The 16,003-nt window shown below is 37.8% G+C and overlaps 1 protein-coding gene across 8 annotated transcripts in view; it reads left to right on the top strand.

Moving 5' to 3' along the window:
• CHD7 (chromodomain helicase DNA binding protein 7) overlaps positions 1–16,003 on the top strand; it is a 140,254-nt gene that overhangs the window by 99,793 nt on the left and 24,458 nt on the right. For all 8 annotated transcript variants that reach the window (XM_083517864.1, XM_083517857.1, XM_083517863.1 and 5 more), the window contains 11 exons: positions 65–148; positions 1,354–1,491; positions 1,587–1,708; positions 2,168–2,411; positions 3,289–3,465; positions 4,149–4,292; positions 6,583–6,838; positions 12,607–12,817; positions 13,684–13,879; positions 14,079–14,246; positions 14,710–14,889. In XM_083517864.1, the coding sequence (XP_083373990.1) occupies positions 65–148; positions 1,354–1,491; positions 1,587–1,708; positions 2,168–2,411; positions 3,289–3,465; positions 4,149–4,292; positions 6,583–6,838; positions 12,607–12,817; positions 13,684–13,879; positions 14,079–14,246; positions 14,710–14,889 (1,920 nt within the window). The remainder of the gene's footprint in view (positions 1–64; positions 149–1,353; positions 1,492–1,586; positions 1,709–2,167; positions 2,412–3,288; positions 3,466–4,148; positions 4,293–6,582; positions 6,839–12,606; positions 12,818–13,683; positions 13,880–14,078; positions 14,247–14,709; positions 14,890–16,003) is intronic.

Here is a 16,003-nt window from a genome sequence, read left to right as displayed (position 1 = left end):
TTTCTGAGAATATTTGCTAATAGAAATTTCTGATATTCTATTTATGCTTTTCCCTCTTAAACAGATAGACGATGAACTTTTTAATCCCGATTATGTTGAAGTTGATCGAATAATGGATATTTCACATAGCAAGGATGATAATGGAGAGGTAAGGGAACCTGACAGAAGTGTGTATTTATGAAGTAGCTCTGTAGAACTAATATTAGCAAGATGACATTCTTTAGTTTAGCTTGTAGTTGATAGATGTTGCCATGTTGGTTACAGAGATTGATATACTTAATGGGTTTTGTTAGTGTATAGGTATAGAAGTCTGAATAATAGAGAAGCATTCAGCTTGAAAACATCCGTTTCTTTGCTAGTCAAAACATTGCATTACCTACTTATTTATATTACATTTAATAGTGGTGATAAGAATATGCCTAGAGAGAAAGCAGAATATATGTTCTTATGGGGACAAGAAACAGAGGAAGACTGTTTCAATTTGAGCACTGTTTTTTCCGTCTCATGGCACTGATCTTTCTAGTTATAGGATATCATAATTACATTTTTTTGCAATAATAGTATGGCATGTCTTATCTGAATATTTTTGCTCTTTAGCTTATAAAAATTAAGTTTGACAAGGTGAATCTCATTTTGCTAATGAACTACATGTGGCACTATATTAAAGTACCAAGTATTCTCAAATTTAGAAATAGCCCTAATTTTCCTTTTTAGTGTTGTTCTCGTTTGTTAATCAATGCAAGCATTTCTTCAAGTCCTGCATTATATGGTAGCCAAGTAATTGTTAAAATAAATGTCAATTTCATCATCATGGTATGTAGATGCCAGTTAAGGAGGCTTTGGGCAATGAATTAAATATTTTGTTATTCCTTTATAGCCACTTTCCTTGAGCTGCATCTCTTCAAAGAAACTCTAGTGGGTTATTTTAAATAGAAGAGCAAGTAGTTTTATAAAGGAACTGTTAAACTTTATTTATCACTGTTTATTTAAATAAAGTGTCATAAATCAACAGCTGTAATCTTAATAATTTTAAGTTGCCTGCTGGGAAATTTTTGCTTATAAATTTATGGGGAAATCTTGTAACTATTTGTATGGATTTTCTTCAAAATATTTTTGTTTTGCAGTGAAAAAAAATACAATATAATAAAAATGTTGCAGTTTCATGATGAAATACTAATATTGTATCAACATATCAGCCACTTTGTTGTTGAACTGTTTTTGTCACTGGTAAAATGTTAGTAAAATGCATTGAAATAAGTCTTATTGTAAATCTTATTCGGTCTGCAAAGTTCCAGTATAGTTATGCTTTGTTTCTCACTTAATCTCATTTTTGTTTCCTAATTAAAAACAAAGCCTGTGACTCATTATTTGGTGAAATGGTGTTCACTTCCATATGAAGACAGCACATGGGAATTAAAGCAAGACATAGACCAAGCTAAAATAGAAGAATTCGAGAAGCTTATGTCCAGGCAGCCAGAAACAGAACGTGTGGTAAGATTTGGCTCTGAATAGATGATGTTACTTAAAAATAACATAATAATGTGGTTTTTGTAGATCACTAATGTGTTTTGCCGTATTTGAAACAGGAGCGACCTCCTGCTGATGACTGGAAGAAGTCAGAAAGTTCCAGGGAATATAAAAACAACAACAAACTCAGGGAATACCAGTTGGAAGGAGTAAACTGGCTTCTTTTCAATTGGTACAACACGTACGTGTTACAACTTCATTGTAAAAGAAGAGAATGAATAGCTTAATTGTTGAAGTTTAACATATACCGCTATTTTAAAATGTGATTATTTTAAATGTCCCAGCTATATAAAATAGCAAATTTTATGATGGAATATGTGTGTGTGTGTCTTTTGCATGCTCATATAAAATCTAGAGATTATTTTAAAAACATACTTTATAGTAACAACTTCCTTATTTTGAAAGAATAGTATTCTTTCCACATTCAAATAAGCAAAGCAGTTGCATTGTGGGAGTTCCATTTTTTTGAGAACATTTTTTTATTTTATGATGGAATATATGTGTGTGTTTTTAACACTTGATTAGAAGCCACCCAGAGTGGCTGGGGAAACTCAGCCAGATGGGCGGGATATAAATAATAAATTATTATTATTATTATTATTATTATTATTATTATTATTATTATTATTATTTATTCCAGGCGAAACTGCATTTTAGCAGATGAAATGGGATTGGGAAAGACGATCCAATCTATTACATTTCTCTATGAGATATATTTAAAAGGAATCCATGGTCCTTTTTTGGTTATTGCCCCATTGTCCACAATTCCCAACTGGGAAAGGGAATTCCGTACCTGGACAGAGTTGAATGTTGTTGTATATCATGGGAGTCAAGCCAGTCGAAAGACCATTCAGTTGTATGAAATGTATTTCAAAGACCCACAGGTAAATGTTTCTACTCTAATAATAACATATGACTTCTTTCTTGTATACTTTATTCTGGATCATTATCCTCTATTATTTAAGGTAGACATGGGCAGCCTAGGACCACATGTAGCCCTCTACCTTATTGTATGAGGACTTGGTTGTGCCCCCTGTTTCATCCTTTCTATTATCCATTCCTTCTGCCCCACTTTGTGATGGGGAGGGGGACAGAGAGTTGCATGTATGAGCTCAGCCATGGAGCATGGCAGCAAGAGCAGCGTAGCATTCTTCAGAAAGGTGTTCTAACCATACATCCCATATTCAGGCCTCCAGGCTCATGTGTGTGCCTACCTCTCCGCTTTCCATAGCCTCTCTGAACCACACCTCTGGGTGCTGCACATAACAGCACAAATTGCCACTTGGCAAAGAAGGCAGACATGGCACAGTGAGCCAGGTGGACAGAGAGCCCAGAAGAAGGCAGGCATGAGCAGGGGAGTGGTTAGAACAAGCTCATACCTCTTCTGCTTCTGCAGATTTTAGCTCATGTATCTTGTCTCTTCTCTAGTTCCAAACCTATTCTATCTATGCCATGTTTTTACGGATTCTTTGAAAGTGTCCACCCTTCTCAGCTCATTTGCCTGAGTGCTCCAGCATTGCATAGTTCTGTTGCAGTACAGTGTCCTGTTTCTCAGTGAGGTCCAGCATTCAGCATATTCTGTTCATTCTAAATAACATACTGTTGCGTCTACACTTGAGCTTAGTCAAAAGGCCGAAAAGCATCAATCAGTAACACATGAATATATTTTGGTAGATGATAATAGGTAATTTTGGTAGATGATAATAGGTTGATTCATTTTCAGTGTTGTGTAACCTGATAAAATGCTTTCTGTACTTTTAGGGTCGTGCAGTTAAGGGGTCATACAAATTTCATGCCATCATCACTACATTTGAAATGATTTTGACTGATTGTCCTGAGCTCCGTAACATTCCATGGCGCTGTGTAGTAATCGATGAAGCTCACAGGCTGAAAAACAGAAACTGCAAACTGTTGGAAGGGCTCAAGATGATGGACCTGGTGAGTACTAATACTCTCAAAGCTCCAAGAGATGTCTGTACAGACCATCCCATTAATCCGATGGGAAAGCGGGTTTATGTTTCAGATGGCTTTACTTCTCTTCTCTTTTTCAATATAATATTATGAAAATGCAGAGATCAATTAACAAAAATCCTTTTTCATTTAACATGTTGTGTTAAGAGCTTTCCGTGCTGACTCAAGCTCCAAAATGCTTTGAAATTGCAGCTTGTAAGGGTCAAAGATGCATTATTTAGGCAATATGGATATGCTATGGTATCCTATATTGTGATTAGTTCAAGCTTCACCACTACCTTAGAGGTGGATGACTGTCAGTGACAGATGAGTAGACCTATGTCACAGATTTGTGTGTTCACTGGAATAGAAATAAGGAGTCTACGCAACTGAAGCTACCATTCCATGCTACAAGCACCCAGCTGACAACCTAAACCATTCACACAGAATGATAAAATCTAGAAGAGACCTTGAAGGTCATCTGGTCCAACAGCCTACCACAAATAAAGCATTTTATTAAAGCTTCTGGAATTGGAAAATATGAAATATATGCATAGATTATAAATACAGCCTAATAATTTTAGGATAGAAACTAGAAAACTTATCTTGGAAGAATATGCAGCTTCAGAGTTCAGGATTGTAGACTATTCCAGAGTCTTTGTTTCTTGCAGGAACACAAAGTGCTGCTTACAGGTACTCCATTACAAAACACTGTTGAGGAGCTCTTCAGCTTGCTTCATTTCTTGGAACCAACTCGTTTTCCTTCAGAAACTACTTTCATGCAAGAGTTTGGTGATCTGAAAACTGAAGAACAGGTAAATCACCCAGTATTAATTTACTTCACTATATGAAACAATTGCTGATTGCTCCAAAACTTGTGTGGCTTTAAGCTTCTTCAGAACCATTTTCTCTGCTCCCACATGATCACTTACACAGTGGGGGACAAAGCCCTCCTGGCAACCCCTGAAACAGTCACTGGTCCAGAGTGGTGGTGGGCTGAGTGAAGCATGGCATGCCAGATGGTAAATATCCTCTGAAGGCTGACTAAATTTCTGATGTTCAGTTTAGCTAATCTCAAGTACTTGAGCCTGAGACTCATTCCAGAGGAAAGGAAGTAGTATTTGAACATGACTTATCTATGCAGAGTATAATACTGAGACTAAAAACAAATTAATTAACTTCTGAAAAAAGAAATACAACTTTTAAAAATGTGAAAAAAGAAATACAACTTTTAAAAACTTTTTAAAATTCAAGGAAATTCTCAATAAAAGTGAACAATTTGCATAACATTTCTCTTTTGCTTTTATTTTGGAATACTAAGATCCACCTGTTGTTGTTGCTCTTGTTGTAAAAACTGAACTCTAAACAGAAATAAAGCAAATTAAAAACCAAGAACCACTTTTTATTAAGAACAGGAGATCAAGTAGACAAGTTACAGCTTCAACTGGAGGGTATACTCTGTGGGTCGTGTATCAAATAAGATTGAATTCAGGTGACCTTTGCCATTGATTAGTGCTTTTCCTGTTGCTTTCTGGAGGTGCCAGCAGTTATAGCAGGTGGCCAGTAGAAGCTTTGCTGTGCTCTATATTTGCCCTTGACCTCTGCAAGACTAGGGGGAAGCACGCTTCACTGCTGACCTTGCTAACAAATTAAACCATAATGAAAAGAGAAAAAAAGAACTTCCACCTGCAATGAGGCATTCTTAGCTGTGTGAAATATTTGACAGTCCATTGACTGGAATGCCAAACCTAATCCCCCAACCCTTTGTTTTAATGTATCTATATGGTTTGCTTGTTTGTTTGTTTGTTTGTTTGTTTGTTTGTCACTTTGGGTTGCCTTGGGCAAGATAAATTGACTAACAAATTTAATAAATACTAACAATTTCAGTATCTTACATTCCAATATAGTAAACAATTATGCAGACCTATGCAGAATAATATTACATATTTGCTTGTTTATTTGCACATAATAACGAACATTGGGACCTATTTGTAACCCATAGAACTTGCTTCCACATAACATGCTTACATAAGAGAGAGAACAAAATTAAGCTCTAGAACTTAGAAAAACTTTCCTGTGCAATCATGTTGAATAGCACAGCATTATATCTGCACAATGGTTACCTTTAAAAGCAAGGCTAGAAACTGTTATGCAAACCCTCCTTTAAGCTAGTCAGGGTTAGCACCCATGTAAATGTGACACTGCACCATAATTAGTGCATATCAGGGAGACTCTTATTTTCTCAGACAATTTGCTTAATTCAAACCTGTGGCTGTATACAGGGGACTAAACAATACATAAAGTGTACCTTCCATAGATTCACAATCATTAATACAGGAGTGTCATTTGACTAGAATGTTATTATGTGTTCCTTTCAGAATTTCAACTGTTCCTGCTGCAATTACTTATAGAGCCATAAATTCCTTTCTTAATTACCTAAATGTTAAATCATACAAATAGGTTTCTGATTGATTATAGAATGTAAAGAAAGGGTACCACAGAAAAAGTGTTATTATATTAACAAGTGTGACTGAATTTGCATAGACAAGGAAAGAAAAGAAGGAAGATGATAATTTGAGGCAACTGTACACTCCCAGTCTTCTAATCTTAGTTAGGAGATGAATCACTAATCAAACTAATAACAAGTAGTGCAAAGTTTAAGTATCGTATGAAAAGTTGAGGAAGGCATTAACAAGTAAAGTTTACCAAAATTATGAATAGTGCTAGGTACTGAAGTTGCTAATAACATTTTAATTTATTGGTGTATTAGCCAAGGTCACATCAGTACAGTTCCTAGAGTTCCATCATGGAAGACAGGCAGGAAATCTATAAACAAGTGGTGAGCCATGAGCATACTTGAAAGTTGTTGCTTATATTCTGACACTCCCCTCTGCCTATAGTGAAGCCATTGGTGTCAGCACAGGACACTGTCTTTAGCAGTACATCTCCCTTGCCATATGACAAAAAGTTATAAATGTTGTGGTCCATCTGGCTCCCACTGTCTCAACTTTCTGATATCACAAAGAATATTTACACTGTGGGGATAGAACCAAAATATAAAAGAGTATGCAAGATTATTATTTTAAACTTCATTTATTTAACTAGGTGCAAAAACTCCAAGCTATCTTGAAACCAATGATGTTGAGACGACTCAAAGAAGATGTTGAAAAGAACCTTGCACCCAAGGAGGAAACCATAATTGAAGTTGAATTGACAAATATTCAGAAGAAATACTACAGAGCCATTCTTGAAAAGAATTTCACTTTTTTGTCAAAAGGTGGTGGTCAAGCGAATGTACCCAATCTCTTAAACACTATGATGGAATTAAGAAAATGCTGCAATCATCCATACCTTATCAATGGTAGGACTGACTTTTTTTTTAAAAAAAAAGAAAACAATGAGGGGCGTTTGGTATGTGTGAATAAAAACTAGAAAGCGTTTTTCAGTTGAGCTGAATATATTTTGCTAAATTTTCCTTTTGCATTTTAGACCAGAGTATCAGGACCTAGGCCTCTCGTAACTCTCAAAACACTAAAAGGGTAATAGGACAGGAATGAATTCTCAGAGCTCTAGGCAGCAGCAATAATTTCTAGCTATGTGAGATTGATTAGATCTACTGCAATTTACATGCACGTCCTCATGCATTGGAAACTATGACCGCACTGAGGCAGGACTCTCTGGTGTCCTAGGAAATGCTGTGTGGCTTCTTTGTGACATGATGTTAAGTGATGGAGAAAAGGACAACCCCGTCTGTTCAGTCATGACAGAAACAGCGTAGCTGTTGAGAGACTCACCTTTCCTCTTCCAGTACTGGGAAAAATTCAGCCTTCACCACCATAGCTAACAATCTACCACAGCTAGCCATTGGTGGCTACCATCCTGATCCTATTGGTATTGTGGTTGCAGGTGTCAGGATCCCATTTCACTTTGATGTCCAGCTAGCTTCCCACAGCAAGTGCAACACCTAACTCAATATTTGCCTTGCTGCGCTCCCTCTTAGAGGCTGCAGTCATTGAGGATGCTAAGTGGAATTTCTCTGTTTCTACTGCAGAAGTGAGCTGCATTCTACACTGGGAACTGAGTCAGGGTGACAGCAGACTGGGATTGTGCCCAGGATAGATAGGAAAAAAACAGACATACTTTAGCAGAGAGCGTGTAAAATACTGTCATTACTATTGAGGCGGGGAGGCTGCAGAGACCATGCCTGGTCAGTACACATTCTGTGTATGGACTGGAAATACAATTCCTCTTTACTGCAGTTTTGCAGTTTAAAATACATTGTGGGATTGCAAAGAATTGTAGGGTTATAGTGATAGAATAAACAATGGGGAAATCCCCATAGACCATTCAGGTTTAGGATGTAGCAGCCATCCTTAAATCTTCCCGTGAATAGAGGATTTGAAGGTCTTTAACTTATGAACCATTCATCAGGTACACAACCTCCAAATGGGACTACTTTCTTAGCAGCTTAAATAGCCCTTGCTGGGGGTGGGAAGTGCTTTTATTGTCTAGTCCCAATTAACTACCCACCATGATTTATTTTTTTTAAAAGAGAAGATTCAGGGGTGGGGTGTCGCATCCCTGATTCCAATTTCCTTTTCTCCATTCAGACCTAGAATGAAGGGAGGCAAATGGTAGGCTAGCCAGCATACTGAAGTTTTGTGCTTATGCTCAGCCTTCATGCTGTTCGTACTCTTGGATTTGGTTCTACCCCTTATTTAATTTTTTTTAGCCAATATTTAGTATTTGCCTGCCTAGTGCTACCCAGTAAATTATATGTTTGAGCAAAGATTTAAATCCTTGTTCCTGCCTTGCTACACCACACTGGCCATTTAAAGAGTTTGATATGGTACAATAATAGAAACAATATTTCAAAAACCTGTATACCATTTAATCACATTCCTCCCTAAGTGAGCTGCATATGCAAGCTACCCTTGCTGCTCAGCTGTTACTAATTCCATCCGAGTTGTAGGGGAGGGAAGGTGGCTAGGAACACTTTCTCTGAGCTATGAAATGTTTTTTATCCCTCTGTAGGCTGAGGGTTCCTGAGGTATGAGTTTTATAGCCTGTTGCAAGTGGCATAAGTCTCGCTCTGAAGCGTGACTGAACCCGGTTAGAGCACATAATCGTACCTACTATGTGGCAGTGCAGGCTACGAAGAAGGCTCATTTTTCAGCATGCATTGCAGCCTCTAGTAGCTGGCCAGTGGAGTTTTTTGGGACAGTCTGGAGCTTACTGACCCCCACTGTGGGAAAGAAACCTCTGGAGCATTTGAGGACCCACTGTGACCAACTGGCAACACACTTTGAGGTAGCTCAACTTCAGAGTGATCGTGACTCTGCACTTCCTGCAGCCCCAGTTGAAGTACTCAGTGCCAGAATTGATAATGTGTTGTGGGATTGGTTTCAGTTTATACAGTCAGCTGATGTGGACAAGGTGCTGGCAGCAATATGTTTTCAACCATGTGCCCTCTTGACCCCTGTCCCTCCTTTCTTATTAAACCTGGTCTGACTGGTTGGGTACAGAGAGTGGCTAATGTTTCACTGCGTGAGTGAATAATCCCTTCTGCCTTGAAAGAGGTGGTGGCATGGCCACTTCTAAAGAAACCAGCTCTGGACCCCTTGGGCCCTGAATGGGGTTGCACCTTCACAGTCTGGAGGTACTTCTGGAGGCAGCTTGTCACTGGAGGCTAGAAGCACCTTTACCAGCTGTCACTGGTATGACAGCTAGGGCCGTTTATGGGGTGCAGGATCTTGGCTACAGTACTTCCGACATTGCTTACTTCAAGTTTGGATTACTGCAGTGTGCTCTGTGTGGGGCTTCCCTTGTGCTTGTTCAGAAAGCTATAGTTAGTGCAGAATGATGCAACATGATTGCTGACAAGAGTGAGACCCTGTCAGCATATAACACCTCTGCTCAGAGACCTGCACTGGTTGCTGATCTTCAACCAGGCCAAGTTCAAGATGTTACTATAAATATATAAAGCCCTTAACAACTTGGGAGCAGGTCCCTTGTGAGATCATTTTACCCTACAAATGCCCACCCGACCGCTTCTATCTGCAGAACTGGCACTGTTGCAGGTGCCACATAATACTTGTTTGGCACTCACAAGAAATTGATCTTTAGTGTGGCAGCACCTATGTTTTGAAACTCCCTGTCTATTGGTGTCAGGCAGACACCTTTACTGTACTCTTTTTGGTGCCTGCTAAAAAGCTTTTTTTTAAAAAAAAAAATGCAACCCTTTCCAGACATGTAGAAGTTGTCGTGCGTTTTAATCTGTTTTTAGCTTATTGTTCATTTCAGTTATTTTTGAAAGTTGTAAATTCTTGCTTTTACTGTTTTTAACTGGTCATTTTATTGTTTTTATTCTTTTCATAAACTGCTTTGAAGTTTTATTACCATTAAACAGTATATGGATGTTCTGCAATTAATTAAATAAATAAAATGGCCTTGCTGCTCAGCTGGCTAGTAACACCTTGTCTGAGTTATAAAATATTTTTATCCCTCCATAGGCTGCGGATACCTGAGGTATAATAGTTTTATAGTTATTGTACATTTAAAATGCTCTAAAACTCAATATTAAGGGGTTTGGTTTGTTGCTTATTTAAATGGATTATCCCTGCTTTGAAAACCTTGTTGTTGAGGGACAATTTCTTGGATGTGTTTTCGGTGTCTAAACCTTCCCCCCAGTTACATTAAAACCTCAAAAATTGGTTGTAATAGCACAAGTGGTACTAGGACTGTATGTGAGAGATCCAAATAGAAAATAGGAACAACATGTTGGCAGCTGATCTTCTAAAACTTATTTTGACAAAGTTAATTTAACTAAGCTGATAAAAGTCCTGCTATCAGTGTTCTATTTCAGAAGATGCACACATACACTTAAATGTGGCAAAATAAAAGACTATAGCATAAATGTTCTTTATATTTATGTTTCCACCACATAACTTGCTATGTTTGCAAATGAAATGCATGTTTGTACATGCTTTGTGCTAATGTTTTAGTCTTAATTACTACTTATCAGATGTAAATAAGATGCGAGTCCTCCAGTTCCACTAGAGAAGAGAGAGTTTCAAACTTGTAACACATTCCTGCTTTCCATAAAGTGTGTGTGTTCATGTTTATCTTGTTGATCGATAATTAACATATTTATATGCAGTTGGTTTGTTTCTTAAAGAAGCATGTTACTATCATAGCAAAGCTTTTCTGATCAACTGTGTTAGCCACCCCTGCTATAAAAGTTAATGGCTGGAAAATTGTCAGAATTAAATATTGAGTCAGTAGTGTGAGATGCTCAATGTGAAGCTGACTTTTTACAAGGCAGTACTTTCTAGACATATGAGGACACCGGAACAATCAGAGGAAGATTTTGCTGTGTCTTTTTTATATGATATAGATAATTATAGCTGAAGATACTTGGTTGGTTCGCCTTATTTCGTCTTAGACTCTTAGCAAGTTACTATAATTTGTGTATGATTTGAGCCAGTCAGACAGGCTAGAGCACAGGATAGTCATGGCAACCCTCCAGTGTGTATACGCTTCTGCAGAGCCAGAGTGGTGAGTGGCTAGTATGTTGGAAACCCAGGTTCAAATCCTTGCTCAACACTAAAGCTCCCAGAGCAAGACATTATCTCTCACTCAGTTGTCATTCTAAATGCCTCTGAGGAAAGGAAACATGTAAATACTAAAACCGGCAGTACAATTTGGGACATAAATAATTTCCTGCATTTTTACTGCAAGAGTCTCTGGCATGTCTTAAGTAGGAGTAACCTGAAAATAATCACTTGCTTTACTTATCTCCTCTTGCTTTATCTCCTCTCTACTGAAGTTGGCAAGACTGGTTGGCAAAGCATCCTCCATAACAATATTTTAGGAATTATGGAGACTAGTTCTTTCCCCTTAGAGGCACAATATGGCCTAGCTGCCACCGTGCGTCATAAACTTCAGTGTACTTTGTTGGTAGAATGTGGTGGTATTACTCTGGCTTTAAAAGGGTATTGCTTTCTAACTACTTAAGGAAAGGTAGCTTAGTGATAGAGCACCTGTCATTCATGCAAAGCACCAGATTCAGTCTTTGGCATCTCTAGGTAGGACTGGGAAAGATTCTTCTTTAAAAACCTGAAGAGTCACTTCCAGTCAGTGTTGAGCCAGATAGTCCAATGGTCTGACTTCATATAAGACTGATTTCTATGTTTTCTGTACTGATCAGAAACTTCATTAACACCACATGTGTGTTTTCATTGAAATAGGATACAAACTTGAGTGTGTGTTTTAATAGGAACAAGCAACATCAGCACAACTGTCTGCAGTGCTAATGAACATGAAACATGGGCAGGAAATAGTCAGAAAATGGGTTGTTACTTATGCTTGATCCAACTGTCAGGCACTCCCTGCTGGAAAAGTGATAATGCCTGTTTGGACCAAAAGTGGACCCATGGCTATTGGACAATGCTGCCTCTAAAGACTTGGCATTAACATTAGAATGCATAGTATTTCTGGGGGTCTCCCCTGAAATTTTTTAATAAATGTCCCTTTGGAAGGGGTCATAAGTGTTTCTGTTGGGACCCCCTAAGGCCCGAGCATACCAAATTTATGTAGACTGCTTGTTCCTCACTTTGTAAGCTAACAAGTGTCCATTTTGCCTCACACTAATCTTTGCCTTGTAAAAATTTGGGATATTTAAATTAGAATGTGTTTATCATCAGAATACTGCTACCGTAATGAACTATTACTATTGCACTTTGACTGTTAATACTGATAGGTTTCTAAGACCCTTTTTGAAAAAGGATTGGCTTTGCCATTACATCTTTCAACCTAGCTGTTAGATATTGTCTTTATATCCTTAATTTACTAATTAATTATTCAATCACTCCTTCCCCCCTAATTTGTTATGACTTCTGGCTTGGCACCTCTTTGTTGTTGTGAAACTTGTTTGCTGGAAGCTTTTGGGTTCATTGTTCATTTGCGCTTCCATATTTTCCATGTTATTTTTAGCTAAGCAAATGCAGCTATGTAAATATTTCTTCACTTATAAAATCCATAGACATTGTATAGGGAACTGGAAACAGGCTCGCAGTTTTATTAATAAAACCTTTAGAGTATTCACATATTGCTGTCCAATCTCTGCAGGTGCTGAAGAGAAAATTTTGGAAGAGTTTAAAGAAACACACAATCCTGACTCTCCAGATTTTCAGCTCCAGGCAATGATCCAGGCTGCTGGCAAGCTAGTACTGATTGACAAGTTGCTGCCAAAACTGAAGGCTGGTGGCCACAGGGTGCTTATCTTTTCCCAGATGGTGCGCTGCTTGGACATACTGGAAGACTACCTCATTCAAAGACGGTGAGAAAAATATAATCCAATTCTAGGAAATAGCAGTTATTCAACGTGCTATCAAGTATTTAACCTGTATTGCAAAATGTGGAAACAATGAAACAGGCGCTTAACATCATGAAATGGGAAAGTGGATAAGTATAGCAATAATTGTTCTGTTGGTTGTAACCTTTCACTCACAATCATAACAGACCACCATTATATTCATGGTTAGGCTTGACAACCATGACTTTGACTTTTAGAATAACTGGTGCACATTATGAATAGGATAAAAATGTGTTTTCTACTAAAGACATATTCGGTCGTAAATATTACTCACAAGCTAACCAAGCTAATACAAAAATATTCTGTACCTTTATTCTTCTGCTGCCTCTTAATGCTGGCTGAAATATTAAAACAGAGCAAGAAATCGATAGCATGAGTATTTTCTTAACCAAGTTATTTTGTTAACTTGCACTCATGCTTTCAGGAAAATGCAAGATTATTGTCAATGTGATTTTGAAATCAAGTTTGAAAACAAGGGAAACATTTGCTAAAGGCAGAAAATGGGAGTGAATTCTATCTCCTCTTTATATTTGCTTCCCTTTACACTCTACCATTTGAGCCTGGGCTGGTTGGCATTCATCTGCCTTCAGGGGTGAAGTCAAACCATTGGAAAGTTACAGAGCCTGCTGTGACTGTAGAGACTGATACGAGAGAGACATGTTTTGTTGCAACTGGGGCAGCAAGATTTAAAAGTTATGGGGTGAGGAGCACAACTATAAATATTGTACTTGTTTAAGTACATAATGTTGATTTCCCCCCTAAATTCTTTGCAGAGATACTCGCCTTGTTTTTTGGTTCTGTTTGTAATACAGTACTGCTCTTTTTCCCAGGTATCCATATGAGCGAATTGATGGAAGAGTAAGAGGCAACCTACGTCAAGCAGCTATTGACAGGTTTTCCAGACCTGATTCTGACAGATTTGTTTTTCTATTGTGTACAAGAGCTGGGGGGTTGGGCATTAATCTTACTGCCGCTGATACCTGCATCATCTTTGATTCAGACTGGAACCCTCAAAATGATCTTCAGGTATTATTGAAAGTGTCAACTGACAACCTTTCATCTTACTGCTGTCTAGAAAGGAGTAGTCTCTTGAGAAATATTATAAATTTGCAATATACACAAATAGTTTCTTTTAAGATTTTATTTGAATAAATGATTGTTCTAAGGGTTATACATGCTGCTTTTCTACAAACTGAAACATGGTAACAATTCCATATTTTTCCAGGCTCAAGCTCGATGTCACAGGATAGGACAGAGCAAGTCAGTGAAAATCTACAGGCTGATAACAAGAAATTCTTATGAAAGAGAAATGTTTGACAAAGCAAGTTTGAAACTTGGTCTTGATAAGGCTGTGCTTCAGTCCATGAGTGGAAGAGAGAATGCTACAAATGGGGTAAGAATAGCATTAATATATTCATTCAAAAGCCACCTAAATTTGCAGTGCACTTTCCATATATTCTAATTTCATCGAAGAGCTTGAGTTGTGCACATACTTTTATTCTTTTTGTAAACCGCTTTGGGGTTTTTTCTTACAATCAAGCAGAATATAAATTTTATGAAATAAAAAAACCAGACATGATCTATTTTTACATTTAATGTACTTTTTTAAAAAATGTGAAAAGCATCCGTTGGGAGGGCTCATTATTACTGGGATCATGGCAGGCAGAGCTTCAATATTCCTCCTAAACTGTGTTCTAGTTTTGCCTCCCCATCCCAAAAGAAGACTGTTAGAAGTCTTTTCTTTGAATTTAGTAAACATTTCTTAAATCAGTTTTTTTTTGTGTGTGGAGAAAGCTGATTGTAAACTGTTTTACATAATTTTAACAAGAGCTATTTCTTTTGCGCACATATTACAGGTACAGCAACTATCTAAAAAAGAGATAGAAGATCTATTGAGGAAAGGTGCTTATGGTGCTCTAATGGATGAAGAGGATGAAGGTTCCAAATTCTGCGAGGAGGATATAGATCAGATTCTTTTGAGGCGGACACACACAATCACTATTGAGTCTGAGGGCAAAGGCTCTACATTTGCAAAGGTGAGCATTAACATTTATGGGGTTGTTTTTTGTATAAATGGAAACGTACGTTGAGTGATCTTTTGTCTCTTGGTGTGCCTCTTTATAGCTTAAAACCCTTCTATCCCACAAGGCAAGCAGGACCTAAGGAGTCACTATGCCAAAATATATTCCAAAATTTTCCTCAGTCCTGCACAAGTGTGTGTTGACACAAATGCAGCCTCAAAATCATGCTCTTTGTATGTCTGTGAGCCCCACAGAGGACAGTTTGAAAATTTCAGAAGAACATAAATAGGCCTTGACAGACTAATTCTTCTCTTACTTTCTTTTTTAAAAAATTATATACCACTTAAATGTAAAAATAGATAAATTTCAAAGCAGTTTACAGATTTCAAAGCAGTTTAGATTTCAGATCTAAAGCTGACACAAATGGCCGTAGAGAATATGTGTTTTGGTTATTGGAGCACTTAACCCCATTCTTCATGGCATATCAGCAGTAAGCATTGATGGCAGTTGCAGACAGGAGTGTAGTCTGTTGCATCTTAAAACTAGATGAAAAGTGGAGATGGGCCTAGAGCTTGCAGACCCTTATTGCAAAGTTCTTTGTACAGATAAGCAGTAGCAATTCATAGCGGCTTAAAATGTGTCTCCATCAATGGTTTATAGAGAAGGCTACAACCCTTTGGGAATATATGGAGTAAAATGCACATTGTGCGCACAGATAAGCATGCACATGCACATATCAAAGCAGTCATCCAACCCCCTCTTCTCCAGTTTTTGCTGCTCTGCAAGAGATCTTTGCCCTATCGCTGAGAATAGAACAGGTCTTTTTTTCCAAAGGGAATTTTACATTTTAAGAGAAAGCATATCTACCCAACATTCAGACACTTAGTTATTTACAGTCTCAAGCACCTGCAGGTAGCCCATCAGAGTACCTGACTTTGTTGTCAAAAAAGGGGCCCAACCATTGCTTAATTTATAACTTGATACCTGCAGCACCTAGCAGACTTTAATTCAAAGTGCAGGCCTCATGGCTGCAACATCCAAACAGTTGATTTTAATCCCACCCCCCACAGATATCGAGCCTCACAGAGCTGTAGAGAAGTCAAAAGGTTGCTCACTGTTTTGTGGTGTT

This window comes from Podarcis liolepis, assembly GCF_965112155.1.
Source record: "Podarcis liolepis genome assembly, chromosome: 8".
NCBI classification, from domain to species: domain Eukaryota; kingdom Metazoa; phylum Chordata; class Lepidosauria; order Squamata; family Lacertidae; genus Podarcis; species Podarcis liolepis.
The sequence above is the reverse complement of the archived record's forward strand: the minus strand, read 5'-3'. Positions and strand labels throughout refer to the sequence as shown.